Genomic DNA, 13,940 nt, shown 5'->3' on the forward strand with positions numbered 1-13,940 from the left:
TTTACTGAGCTGGGAAGTGCAAACTGAGTCTACAGAGCAGGGAAGTTGCACTGAAGGCAGTGAGGAGGGTTGCAGAGGATGGGGTATGGGCAGCGCCAGATGCTTGACCAGCACAAAGCCGCTGCCAGCGCGTTGTTAATTATCGTGGCCGGGGCTGGGGCGGCCGCTGCGGTGGCTTGGTTGAGCGGTTTGCTGTGTTGGAAAGACGAGCAGGTAACAGAGCAGTTAAAAAGCTTGAAGTCAGGCGTGCAGGGCTGTGAATGAACCGGGGAGAGTGTTCCCTTTCTTGCGGCTGAGCATCAGGCATGTTCCTGTCCAGGTGTGGGTCGCGTCCTGCCGCCCTGGGGCGGGGGGCAGCCCGGGTTTGGCACAGCCCCGCCGAAGGTCGCGCTGAGGTCTGCAAACACTGTGTTTGACTTCTCACAGGAACGTGTTGACTTCCCGGTGTTGACACAAGCCGGCCCGAGAGGCCCTTCCCGGGGAGGCCGGGGCTGCGGGTGTCCCGGCGGGGGTCAGGACGTGACCGCGGGTCTCACCGCTGTGCGGGTGGAGGAGATTCCCTGCGCCCAGCCCGCCTTCCCCGCCGTGCAGCAGCGCTGGGACCGGCGGTGACCGCGGCCCTGCATTCCTTTGCTGTGACTCTGTCCCTCCAAGTGCTCCGTGTCCAAACCAGCACAGTTTGGAGGGTGTCGTCACTCCGCACAAACGCTGTTATTTTTGCAGCCCGCTGGCGGCTCGGGTGTGGTTAGAGATGCTCAGAGCTAACGACGCTTCTGTACAAAGTTCGAGTTATCTGCTGGGAGGAAGGACGGCCAAGGGAGAGCGACCAGCGGAGGAAACAGCCGCATAAACTTCCCGTCCGTGCCCCGAGCGCTGCTCTCGGGAACAGCCCTCGCCTGGCTGACCTGCCTCTTGCTGCGGGTTTGTCCGTCCTTGCTGTGTCCACACTGAGAGGGGTTTCTGGGGAAGGGTCCCTGCTCTCGGGGTTTGTGTTTCAGAGGCAGGGGCAGATCTGGCCCTGCAGTGCCGTCCCTCTCCTTGCTCCAGGCTCTCGGCAATTCAGCCGGACGCTGTGGGGGTTGGTGGCTCCTCCGCCCGTCTTTGGTTCCTCGAGCCGCTGGGTCCTTGTACCCCATGTTCGCCTTCCTTCAGTTGCCAGGCTGGCCTTGGTGGTCCCTTGAGCACAAACTGCCTGGTTTTCTGTGACAGAAGCATCTCCACAGAATTAAGCCAAATTTGGACCGATTTATTCTGGCTGTCAGTCGCCGCGGTGGGCGAGGAGGAGACGTGCTGCTGGGGCGAAGGTGAGGGACACCGGGTTCCTGCGCTGCCACGTGTGCCCGTACCCGCCGCTCTGGGAAGCTCACAGATGAGCTCCAAATGTTAAACAATCAAAGGCGTTTGAACCCGAGGCATTCAAGCCCTTGGTTCCCCACCAAGATAAGAAACAACAAAAATCCTTTTAAAACATTTAATGTTTTCAGCTGTTTCCTACAGTTCCCTTCTCTCCCACGTTGCTCCTGGTTCCTGTGGCACCAGAATAGATCCTCTTTGTGGAAACGCTCTTCCTCTGCGCTGTTGTTTCTGGAAGAGGCCGGAGCAGCTGTCCGGCCGCAGAGCGCGGTGCTGCCGGGGCCGCGGATTGTCTGCTGAGGAAGCGGCCGAGCTGCGGGGACCTGCCGGCTCCCTCCCGGCCCAAGCGGGATGGCAGGATATCTGCTCTTTGTGCACCCACACGGCGAGGCCAGCAGCAGATTTTACTCCTGTTTCCTTTGCAGCGTCTCTAAGGCCTGGCCCCTGCTCCCTGGCCACGCTGCTTGTCCCTTGTCCCGCGCTGCTTCGCGTCCCGCCGGCCTTTTCCTTCCGAAGGCGTCTGTCTGTCTGCGGGGCTGTGCTGAGAACGGGCTCTCCTGGGCCCAGACTCTGACCGCCCTGGCCTGTGTTTCTGGGCCGCTCCTGGGTTTTCTCACACTCGGTAGCATCCTCTTGTTTTGCTTTTTGTGAATCGGGATGTAAACGCTACAGGGTAAGGATCTGGGGGGAGGAGGAGGAGGACGAGTCCCGCAGGACGGGGTCCCATCGTGAGCCGGTGTCACAGCCCGAACCAGGATCCCCAGTACCAGGTGTTGCACCGCTCTGCTGAGGGCCCGCACAGCTCACAGTATCACAGTATCACAGTATGTTTGGGATTGGAAGGGACCTCAAAAGCTCATCTAGTCCAATCCCCCTGCTGGAGCAGGAACGCCCAGGTGAGGTCGCACAGGAACATGTCCAGGTGGGTTTTGAATGTCTCCAGAGAAGGAGACTCCACAACCCCCCTGGGCAGCCTGTTCCAGGCTCTGCCATCCTCACTGAGAAACAGTTTCTTCTCAAATTTAAGCGGAACCTCTTGTGTTTCAGTTTGATCCCATTACCCCTTGTCCTATCATTGTTTGTCACCGAGAAGAGCCTGGCTCCATCCTCATGGCACTCACCCTTTATATATTTATAAACATTAATAAGGTCCCCCCTTAGTCTCCTCTTCTCCAAACTCAAGAGCCCCAGCTCCCTCAGCCTTTCTTCATAAGGGAGATGCTCCACTCCCTTAATCATCTTCGTTGCCCTACGCTGGACTCTCTCCAGCAGTTCCCTGTCCTGATGGAACTGAGGGGCCACAACTGGACACAATATTCCAGATGTGGTCTCACCAGGGCAGAGTAGAGGGGAAGGAGGACCTCTCTCGATCTACTAGCCACCCCCCTTCTAATACACCCCAGGATGCCATTGGCTCGCGTGGTTCCTACCGCACAGCACCGAGATCGCGCACCGGAGCAGCGTCTTTCCTTTGCTGGTTGAGACTTCTCTAGAGCTGCCTGGTGGAGCACGCCCGGCGAGTTGTTCCTGTTGGACGTGCGGTGGCAGAAGCGGCGTCCCCGGCCCAGCAGCCGGCACGGGAACGGGTGGAGGCCGAGGAGCAGCCGCGAGCGCGGCCGGCGAGCACCGGGCATTCGCAGGGCTGAGAGGTGCAGGGAGAAGATGCAGTTTGGAGAATCGTCTTGGCTCCTTTGCTGCCATATGCAGAGCTGCAGAAATAAGTTGAGTCCCTGGCGTTTCAGGGAGGGAATTGCTGCGTCATAAATACCAATTTGCTGCAAACTTTCAGCTTCCCAGCGTTGCAGGCGTGTTTTCCGTTCTGCACATGGTGGCTCCTGCTGCTGCCGTGGCCCGTTGTGCTGAGTCGCTCGTGGGGAGGCTGTTGGTGCCACCACTTTGCCTTCAGCACAAACCCTTGTTCTCCCACCGCCCGTTCAGCACCATTGACACATTCACAGCAAACCAGGTTCTGGGAGAAGCCCTCGCTGTCAGAACTGCAATGATTAACTAAGTAAAAATAATACGTGAGAGTTTAATTGGACCTCCCTGGTCAGTGTTGTCCCGAAATCTGGCTGCGCGGGTCGGGAGGAGCGGGCGGGCGTTCGGCTGCCTCGTCTCGCTCGTCCTTCTCCCGTCGCCCTGTGGGTTGCTGCCGCTCCCAGGGAGGGTGTTGGGTACAGTCAAGGGCAGATAGTTGGGCTTTTTTCTTACAGCTCATGTAATTAGATTCTTTTAGATCAATTTATCATTAGATAACAAGCCGTAGGAATGTTCCTTTTTTGTGGTGGTCACTCTCTTCTTTTTGAGTTGAAGAAATTCACTGAGCCCTTCCCTCCACAGGATCCAGATCTCATCTTTCTATGTTTATTCTACCTAGTCCCAGGTTTCTGGAAATCACTGAGGATTCTCATCAGGTTCTCGAGCCCTGGCCACCAGGACTCGTGTGTGGGCATCTTATTCTTGCTCTCAAAAACAACTTTTAAACAGCTCCCTGGAAACCTTTCCAGGCTGCAAACAGGTTGGGCACCTCTGTCCTCACCAATTTCATGGTGTTCCGCTGTAGCTGCTGGAAATACCAGGGAATGCGTCTCTGCAGCCGGACTCCTGTCTGCCATGTCTGTTTCTCCGTCCTTCCACGCTGTCCCTTTGCTGTCGAGCCCTCTGGTGCAGGAGCTTTCGACAGCGTCTGCAGCCCGTTGCTGTGTCTGTACACCCAAACACAAACCTCAGCCAAAAGCTACTGGTTTTTCTCTTTCACTTCTTGAATTTCTCTCCTCCTTGTTTGACTTGTGTAGCTGCGCTGAGCTTTGAACCGTTTGGAGACCGTGTTTGCTGTGCTGTTTGCTTTGCTGCGCTAACCGAAGCTCTGGCGCGTTGTGCAGATCATCCTGTGGATTGGCCTGGGAATCCTGGTTATCAGCACGTACACCACCCTGTCTGCCACGGAGGACGCCCCGGTGAAGGTGGAAGCCGTGGGCTTGGAGCACCTGGACGGAGAGGAGCACAGAATTGACCAGGACTCGCTCAAAATCCCAGGTATGTGTGTGCTCGAGCTGTGCTGCCCAGCTCCAGCTCTTTAGGAAAACGTGTTCTAAAGAAGCGTGGTGGAAGCGGGGTCTCTTCCAGGCAGCTCTGTGCGTCTCCCCAGCATCCTGGGGACTTTTCCTGAGAAAAGCCGCAGCTTTACCCCTGGAAAAGCCCGGTGTGAGCTCCGGGTGCCGTGTGGGAGGTTCGTTTGGGAAGGGAGCTGCTGTGGGACCGGGGTCCCCGGGGGGACAGAGTGCGATCTCCTGGTCGGGGTGGTACATACAGCTCCGCGCTGGCCACCTGTGCAGGGGGTGCGGGTCCCCAAGCGGGGCCGGTCCCACCGCTCCTGCCAGCGCCTTCTCCGCTGTTCCAGGAGCAGCCATTCACTGCACTCAAAGGTATGTAAATTTATGGGCACTGACTTTTTTTTTTTGGTTGTGAGGATATAAATTTGGATTGGGTTTGAGCTCTGACAAAGCCTGTGATTATGCCTCAGCTTTGTTTACTGGCTCAGGTTATTTATTGTTTGTTTGCTGTGGCCGTTGATGGAATTACGGCGGGTCCGGCCCGGCCCCAGCTGCAGGCTGGCCCTGCAAGGCCACGGCGAGCAGGTGTCTCCTGACCTCGCGCTGCCCCTCGTCTGCGCCCGTGGCCTGTGCCTTTATTTTATTTTTGCTCGCTTCTGCTCCTGCTTTTTTTTTTCCTTTTCCTCTTTTTTTTTTATGTTCTTTGGAGGCCTTGAAATATCCTCACAGAGATTGAGAACGGAAGCGAGAAAGGGGCTTGTCTCTTCTGGAGATTATCCTCCCTCCCGGTTGTTGGCCGCGTTCCCGCTGAGCAGCTTTGAGTGTCTCCGAGACGCTGGTGCTGCCGCCGATAACATTCACCGCGGGCCGCTCGGCCCCGGCAGCGCGGGGTTCATGTGCTCGTGGTTCACCCACGGCGCGCGTCCTTCCCGGGGACACCCGGCAACCCTGAGCACAAGATGCTCCCGATCCCTTAATCGAGCGCACTCAGCAGGGCCGGGAGGAGGGATGCGATTGAATTCTTCCGTCTTGGTTAATTTTGGAGCAGTAATGGCCAAAGAACAGCTGCTCGTTTCAGGAGTCGTCGCTAACGACACATGTTCTTGCGACTGGGAAAATAGAAAAGAAGTCCCATAAAAGATGGTGTCCGCTGGGGTTTGCTAAATCTCTTCTCCCCGTGAAGCGAGGCGGTGGAGCGGGACGCTGGTGTCTCATCCCGCGTGGCACAGCGGCCGTCCTGCCGAACCCAGCACCCGGCCCAGAGCCCCTGTTGCCGCTGGATGGAGCGATTCCCCCCGGCGGGACGGTGGGTGGGCGCTGCGGTTCCCACGTTCCGCAGGAGGAGCCGTGGGGCTCTGCTGCCCCGGCACAGCGAGGGCCCGTTGCCAGTGGGGGCTGCTGGCTCTGCTGTGGCCCTGGGACGGAGCCGCGCGGAGCAATGGGACGAGGTCCCTGCAGAGCAGCCGGCGCTGGGGACGCGGGAGCTGCTGCTGCGAGAGCCCCAAGCGTGGACCCGTGCCGCCCTGTGCCTGCGTGGGCTGTGAGCTCGACTAGCAATGAGGGGTGGTAAACGGTGCCCTTCTTCCCCCGCGGCTCCTCGGCCTCACCCGCCGTGTTTTGCGGGGCCGGGAGCCTGTGAAGCGCCGCGGCAGCCGCGTCCCGTCCCCCGGCACCGCTGCCCCGGTCCCTGCGCGGCTGCGTCGGGCTCCGCGCTCGGCAGCAACGCGCGGCTCCTGGGCGGGCGGGGGAGCCCCGGCCCCTTCCCGCGCCCCCGGCCGCCGTGCCGAGCCGAACCCGGGGGCTGCGCCGCGGCTTTTTCCCAGTTCTGCCTTCAGCATCTGACTTTTGCCTGTCAGCATGTGAGAGGAGTTTTATTGGCCTCTTTGATGTTGTGGAGACCAGAACTGTACAGACTTTCATTAAAACCCTGCCCTGTGGGCCCTGGGATTATGAATATTAGAACATTGCCCTTTTATGTGAACATGTATTGACCAGCGAAGTCTGAACAGTGTTTTTACTAACGACACCCAAGTGCCCATTACAGCCCCTGCCTGGATTGCTGGAGGTTTACTGTCAGCAGCTCTTCGGGAAAGGTATAAAACCCCTTTCAGAGATGTTCTGCCGCGCCGTGCGGCGTGTGCGCCTGTGTTAAAAGGTTGCTAAGCTGCCTGTGAAAGCTCATGAAGGCAATTATCCATTAAAAAAAAAAAAAAGCTAATTAGGCAATTTCTCTCTGTATTTGAAAGCACCCTAGAGGGTCTCATGGGGTGGATTAAGATTTTGTAATATTTTTCAGCTTCTTACTTGATCATCGCTGCTTCATTTTCTTTCTCGTTGTGCAATGTCGGGTAACAAAGACCCGATTCACGCTCCTTGTGCAAGAGCACCCTTTCCCGGCGCTGGGGACCCTTCTCCATCCATCCCTCGTGTCCTCCTGGTTTGTGTTACGTGGGACTCGGGCGAAACTCGGGGCTGCGTTTGGCTGTGATGCCGAGGGCTCCTCTGTCCTGTGCCGTATCTGGGTGTTTGTCCCCAGAAACGAGCCCTGCCCGGCTGCGTCCCCGCGGCGTCCCGAGCTGAGCAGCCCCCGGCGCCTGTGAAATGTGGATTATGTGGAGCTGCTAATAGCTGCCGAACAGCTCGATCCGCCGCGGCTCTCCCCGGTGCTCTGTGCACCCGAGCTTTTAATAGCGCCTGTGACACAGAAAAGGAGCCATCAGCCTCCTGTAATTTGGGTTCGTTTTTACTGCTGGTGCGTCGGGAGACAACTGTGAACTAATTTTGGTGATGCCATTCGATAACCTTGTGGAATCTGTACCCGTTTCAGGGAGAGGGGGCTGCGCCGGGCTCCCGGGGGGGCTCGTCCCTGCCCTGCGTGGGGCTGCTCGGCACATTTGGGGACAGCGATTTGCCCCCGTCCCTCTGCCCCACTTATTCTTCGTTTTCATTAGCATGAGCTGGTGGATTTTGCTCCATTTCCCTGCGCTGAAGCGGTTGAAGCGAAGCTGAAGCTGAACCGGCACGAGCCGATCCTGAACCCCGGGCGATGCTCCGGGGGGGCGGTGTCCCCCGGTCCCTTCCCCGGATCCCCCTCGGCTCGGGGACACACGGGGGCCCCTCTGGCACCCCCGCCCGCAGCGGCGTGTGCGGACGCAGCTTTTGGCTGCAGTTGTCGCTGCGGTGGCCGAGAGCGATAGGAGGATTTAATGCCTTTCTGGGAGCGCTGCTGCTACCCGAACCAGGGGCGGGGGGGAAGGGAAGCTTTTAGCTTGCTAATCGTGAAGTTTTATTGCAGCCGGGAGAGGCTGTTGGCAAACCACACCACGCGGCGACGGTCGCCGAGAGCCCTGGTTCCCTCGGGGCTGTGCCGAGGCGAAGCAAAGCCCCCGGCGCTGCCCGGCGCCCGCGTCCCCCGCTGCAGACCAAACAGCCTTTCCAGCCGCTCAGCCCGCTGGGGAGGCCAAGGCCGCTCATAGAGCACGGAGAGGCGCGGCGTTACTGCACCGCGCTCCAAAGGGACCCGGAGGGCGACGAGACAGAGCGGTTATTACACATCCCGAGCAAAATTGTTCTCTGCAAACCACATATAGTCCCTTATAGATTTCCATGCAGCGTGAGAGGTCGTTAATTCACACCCTGATGATGAACTTAATTTTGTTTCCTGCTGAGCAAATGATGGCTCGGAGGCAACTTTGTCTTATTATGGTGTGGAGACTCTAATTTTTTGTTTGTGTTTTGTTTGTGTTTTGCTCTTTTCTCGCATTGTTTGCAGAACAGGGACCACGCGGCTGCCTCTTGATTGACGATTGATGCTTTTTGCGCAGCGGGTTTCCCCAGCCCGCGGGTTGTGTCCCGGACCCGGGGGGGGGTTCACCTGCTGCGGCTCCCCCAGCCGGGGCAGTTCTGGTTTAACGCTCCGTTGGCGCTCGCAGGGACGGCCGTCCCGCTCCCTCCTCTGCTTTCCCCTCCTCTTGCTGCCGGGGCTCGCGGTTCCCGTCCGCCGTGGGAACGCGGTTGTGGTTCCCGGCTCCTCCGCCGTCTCCTCCGAGCGCAGCCCCCGCCCGGCTTCATGAACCAATTAACGGAAAAACTTTCCTCGGACGGAGTAACTAATTCGTTGTGTGTTGCTGCGAGGCCGGGGCTTCGCCGGAGCACCCGCGGCCGAGCCCGGCGCTCCCCTCCCGCTGCCCAGGCCCGCGGCCAGCGCCGGGCACTGGCTCCCGCAGCCCCGCTCGCCCCGAAGGAGACGGGTCCTGCCCGGCTGGCCGAGCCCGGCGCTCCCTCCGTGGGCAGCGCGACCCTTGCGCACCAGCCTCAAGTTTCTCATGAAACCCGAGTTGTTTTTCCCTCCCACCGTCGTTCCCGGCCGGAGAACCGCGGGCGGCCCCGCGCACGTCCCCGGACCGGCTGCCAGAGCGTCCAGGTTTCTGGACCGGCGCGGGGTCCTGCTGGCGCGGATCCCTCTGGGCCAGGACTTTGTACTCATTCTGTTGGGCTTTTCCCCCCTAATTTGGGTAAGGCCCACGCAGCTGAAGTTGTGGCAATCTCTTCTTTCCCATGAGTTCATCTTGTAATAAATCGCACCAGCCCTGCGGAGGGGGAGGGGAATATGGAAAGATGTTTATAGAATTAATTCCCCGAAGGAAATCGCTCGGGGGAGGGCAAACGGGGGAAGAGTTGAGAATGTTTTTTTGTTACAGAAGAGTTTGTTAGATGGAAAAAAAATCTGCAGAACAACTTCAGTGCTGGGAAACAATTGGGTTTCCTCCTCCGCTGCTCTTCTGAGGAAGAGCTCGCTCCCTGCTCGCGCTGTGTGGGTCGGGGGGACCGTTCCCGTCCCGCGGGGTGTGGGAGCTACTCCAGCGCTGAACCCCACCACTGGTTTGACTGGGATGTGTCTTTGGAGAGGTGGGGGAGTCCCTGTCCCCCCGGGAGTTTCCCCACGTCACGCTCGAGTGTGCGAAGGGCTGGGGATGTGCACCAAAAGGAGAAAAAGATCACGATCAAAGAGGGTTTGAGCAGCTGTGCAGCTGGTGCAGGGGAGGGGGGGTGCAGCTGGACCCCCCGGTTTCTCCCGCGCAGGGTCCGGCGGGGAGCCGGGGGTTTGCTACCATCTGGCGGCACCGGCTCGCAGCGGCAGGCGGCACGTCCCGGCCTGGCCTGGCCTGGCCTTCCGGCAAAGGCGCCGCGCGGGGAGAACAGCCAGGCGGCCCCAGAACAAAAGCCCCAACCCCTCCGCACTGATGCTGGAGGGAAGGTCGCTGCCCGGCTGGTGCGGGCACAGCACGGAGCTGCCACCCCGGCCCTGCCGAGCGGCGTCCTGCAGCTCCCGTCCGGCAGCTCCCGTCCTGCAGCTCCCGTCCTGCAGCTCCCGTCCTGCCTTTGCAGAGCAGAACCCGGCGGCGGAGGCGGCGGCGGATGACCGTGCTAAACCCAAACTGCTGGGGGAGAAGGAGGAGATGGAGCAGCCGCAGATCAAGGTGCCCATGGAGGTTCCCGAGAGAGAGGAGGACAGAGGGAAGCCGGAGGAGAAAGTGCAGCTCGACCGTCCCGATCAGGGTAAGGGGGGCTCTGGGGGAGAGCTGCCGGCTTCAGAGCTGGAGGTGCACACTGCAGGAGTATTTTAGGTAAAGATCCTGATCTGTGCTCGTTACCTCGTGCACTGAAGGTGATTTAGTATTTGATGCTCTCGGGGCTCGTTGGGAACGCAGCCTCTGGTGAGGAAGGGGAGGCCGGGTTGAGAAGGGCAGCTGGGTGTGCAGTGATCCCGCTGCTTTTCCAGCCGCTCACCCTGCCTGTCGTCCCGCAGGGATCGCCCTGCCCGTGGGGGAGGCTCATCGCCACGAGCCGCCCGTCCCGCACGACGAGGTGGTGGTGGACATGGGGCGGGAGCGCGAGGAGTCCGACGAGAACAAGGCTGTGCCCGGAGCCGCCAACGACCGTCTGCTCGAGCCGGCGCTGGATCCTCAGAAAGAGGCGCTTGGCCCAAAACAAGGGAAGGAAGCGATTGCTGAGAACCAGCCGCGGGGAGGGACCGCCGAGCCCGGCAAGAATGCGAAGAACGCGCTGGAGGTGATGGCGCGGCAGGGCAGGCTGCCCTACAAAGAGCTGGAGCCAGACAAACGAGCGCTGGGAGCCGAGGCGCGAGCTGCCGTGCCCGACGGCGAGATGAAAGCTGAGGCTGCAGGTGACGGGGAGAAATCGAAGCTCCAGCTCCCCAGGAAAGCAGAGGAGGCTGCGAAGTCGGTGGAGAAGGAAGGAGACCCTGGTAAGCTTGTCTGAACAAACTCCTTTTGGCCTGGGATCCCGGAGACCGGGCAGTTCCTGCCTCCATCCCAGCGTTTCCTGTGAATTCGGGAGCTGAGCCCGTGAGCGCGCGGCCCTGTCAGCAGCTGCCGTGGAAAAGGAGGAATCTGGTGGCTTTGACAGCTCCTGTAATATCTGTCAAACAGTTGTTTGCTAGCCTGCTAAATGTCAGGTGCCATGCTGTTCCCGTGCGTCCCTGAACTCACTGGGGACACGGAGCCGGCAGATCTTGACAGGTAACACATTGCTAAGTGCCCGTCTAAAAGCTCGTTAGAACCGTTCTTGCATTTTAATTGGCGGAGGTAGTTAGCGCTGGCTCGCTGCCACGAGTCTATACGATTGTTAAATATTTTTTTCTTTTATTACTTCCCTTGCAGTCATCGGGTTGAATATAAACTGCGCCGGCTTAGGCGGGGGGGACAACGCGGTGCGGAGTCGTTTCAGGGAACATCTGCCGCGGAGCGTCCTCGCTGACTGCAGAGCTCTGTCCGTCCGCAGGTGACAAGCCGGAGCTGCCCGTCCCGGAGCGAGCGGAGCAGCTGGAGCCGCGGAACCCCCAGGAGCAGCAGCAGCAGGACGGGGAGAGCAAGCTGGAGGGTGAGTGTGTGTCCCGGGGGGCTGGGGGCTCCCCTCTGCTCTTCGCTTCGTGCCACCCCGCGGCTCTGCGCTCGTCTGTGCGGTGGCAGCGGGTGGGCTCTGCTCCCGGGGGGCGCGTCGCCGTCCTCTTGGCTTGGTGGTACCGCTCGGATTGCTAATTATCGCCTTCTCGTTCTGTGTTGCAACAGGACTTCAGACACTGGGTGTAAAAGCCAGCGGTGGGTCGGGACTGCGACGGCTCTTCAGGTTTCAAGGAGGGTGAAAGCGCCTGAGTTTCCGTGGGGTTTCCTGTGCAGTCCGTGTGGGACGTGCCGGGGTGCTGCCCCATCGCCCCGTGAGGGCGTCACGCAAACCGCGCTGGGCTCGCTCTGCTCCTCTGCCCTGAGCGGAGCTTCGTCCCGAGCTGCGCGGGGCGGGAGGGGTGAAAGGGAGCCCGGGGTGCTCTCTGCAAACAGCTGTTGGGTGCTCCGGCTGCGGCTGCCCCAGGCCGCGGGAACTCGAGTGCTCTCATTCGATAACCGTCTAAGATGTTTTTTGTGAAGATGGCCTGTTAAAATGCAGCCGAAGCTCCGGCAATGCCGGCGCTCCCCACGGTCCAAGGGCGAGCCGGGAGCCCCGTTTCCGTTGCTCGGTGTGGGCGAGTTGAGCTGCACAGACACGGGAGTTACGTGTGCGTGGAGCTGGGGTGAGAAACGCTTGATTTGGTGTGAGACCTTCCCGCCGTGTGCCCCGCGGGGACCCGGCGGCTCGGGGAGCCCGGACCAGAAGTGACTTCTGTTTCGTTGTTTATTCTGAGCAAAGTGTGAGAATAAACAGATCTCGTGGAGTCAGTTGCTCTCTGGAAGGGACGGAGTTCCCCTGGCGGCCCGGGGGGAATCCGGGGGCGCTCGGCTCGTGCTGCCATCATGGGAACTGGCAATATTCCTCGTTAATCACCTTGTGGGTGATTAGCGGGACGGGGAGGCAGTGCGTGCTGGAGGAGACTAACCTGGACAGCATCCCTTTGTAACTCAAACGGCACTTTACAGGCTGTAATTTTGACATTATTTCCTTCGGGGCGTCTGGGGACAGGGTGAGTTTCAAAGGAATGGAGCTTGTTGGGGTGGGAGGTGAGTGCCACGCGGTTCCCCCTCTCAGATACGATTCGGCACGTCTGGGGCTCCGTCCAAAGGCAGCGACGTGTCCCTGCAGACCTGGGGCTGCTGGTCTGTGTGTGACGTGGCGCTCACGGCTGGTGAATCACCGCGAGGCATGTCCCCCCGTGCCCGTGTGCGCTGTGTGGTGCCGCGGCTGCGCGGGGCCGTGGGCAGGGATGTCCCTGTTCTGTGGGGCCGTGGGCAGGGATGTCCCTGTTCTGCGGGGCCGTGGGCAGGGATGTCCCTGTTCTGTAGGGCCATGGGCAGGGATGTCCCTGTTCTGCGGGGCCGTGGGCAGGGATGTCCCCGTTCTGTGGGGCCGTGGGCAGGGATGTCCCTGTTCTGCGGGGCCGTGGGCAGGGATGTCCCCGTTCTGCGGGACCGTGGGCAGGGATGTCCCCGTTCTGCAGGACCGTGGGCAGGGATGTCCCTGTTCTGTGGGACTGTGGGCAGGGATGTCCCCGTTCTGCGGGACCGTGGGCAGGGATGTCCCTGTTCTGCGGGGCCGTGGGCAGGGATGTCCCTGTTCTGTGGGACCGTGGGCAGGGATGTCCCTGTTCTGTGGGACCGTGGGCAGGGATGTCCCTGTTCTGCGGGACCGTGGGCAGGGATGTCCCCGTTCTGCGGGACCGTGGGCAGGGATGTCCCTGTTCTGCGGGGCCGTGGGCAGGGATGTCCCTGTTCTGTGGGACCGTGGGCAGGGATGTCCCTGTTCTGTGGGACCGTGGGCAGGGATGTCCCTGTTCTGCGGGGCCGTGGGCAGGGATGTCCCTGTTCTGCGGGGCCGTGGGCAGGGTTGTTCGGCGGGTGTTTTCCTGCCAGCCCTTGCCTTGGCTAAGCCGGGAGAACAGGCCACAGGAGCCTCTGGTCACTCTGGTTGTCACCCAGGACTTGTCCTCCGGAAAGACCCAGCTCAGCGTCGGTACCTCATGTGTCGGGTCAATGTTTCCGTGTCGGTTTGTCCCACCGTGCGGGTTGTTTCTAATGAGAGGTTTGAGTCATGGAGTTTGGGTCTTATTTCTGTGTGTGTTTTGTCTTTTCTAGAAGCGGGGCAGGCGAAGCTGCTGGACCACGCCGTGCTGCTGCAGGTCATCAAAGAGCAGCAGGTACAGCACAAGCAGCTGCTTGACCAGCAGGCGAAGCTGCTGGCGGTGATTGAAGAGCAGCACAAGGAGATCCACCAGCAGAGGCAGGAGGAGGGAGGGGAGGAGAAGCCGAAGCAAGGTAAGGACACCACCCAAGAGCGTGACCCCTCCCCAGGCCGATCAGCGCTCTCAGCAGCTCTAAAATCGGCCAGGACAGATCCGAGCCCCTTGGCACAGGGCAGAGGCCGCTCTGCAGAGTTCATGTGCCTGGCCCTGGATCCCCCAGCGCAGGGTGACGCTCCCCCCAGGCTCTCCTCGTGTTCCACGATGGTGGGATTGCTTCCCCTGTCCCCTGTGGTGCAGGACGTGGTGAGAGGAGAAGGAAACGTGCCGCTTGTCGTCAGAAAAAG

The 13,940-nt window shown here is 60.3% G+C and overlaps 1 protein-coding gene across 2 annotated transcripts in view; it reads left to right on the forward strand.

The window, feature by feature from the left end:
• The window catches only part of SLC38A10 (solute carrier family 38 member 10), a 34,608-nt gene that overhangs the window by 17,856 nt on the left and 2,812 nt on the right, over nt 1–13,940 (forward strand). Inside the window, exons 11-16 of one of the 2 annotated variants that reach the window (XM_065035084.1) lie at nt 4,236–4,389; nt 9,795–9,965; nt 10,216–10,674; nt 11,211–11,309; nt 11,498–11,527; nt 13,490–13,669. In XM_065035084.1, coding sequence (XP_064891156.1) covers nt 4,236–4,389; nt 9,795–9,965; nt 10,216–10,674; nt 11,211–11,309; nt 11,498–11,527; nt 13,490–13,669 — 1,093 coding nt within the window. The remainder of the gene's footprint in view (nt 1–4,235; nt 4,390–9,794; nt 9,966–10,215; nt 10,675–11,210; nt 11,310–11,497; nt 11,528–13,489; nt 13,670–13,940) is intronic. The other variant, XM_065035085.1, reaches the window with a different exon arrangement.

This window comes from Columba livia, chromosome 18, assembly GCF_036013475.1.
Source record: "Columba livia isolate bColLiv1 breed racing homer chromosome 18, bColLiv1.pat.W.v2, whole genome shotgun sequence".
Taxonomy (NCBI): Eukaryota; Metazoa; Chordata; class Aves; order Columbiformes; family Columbidae; genus Columba; species Columba livia.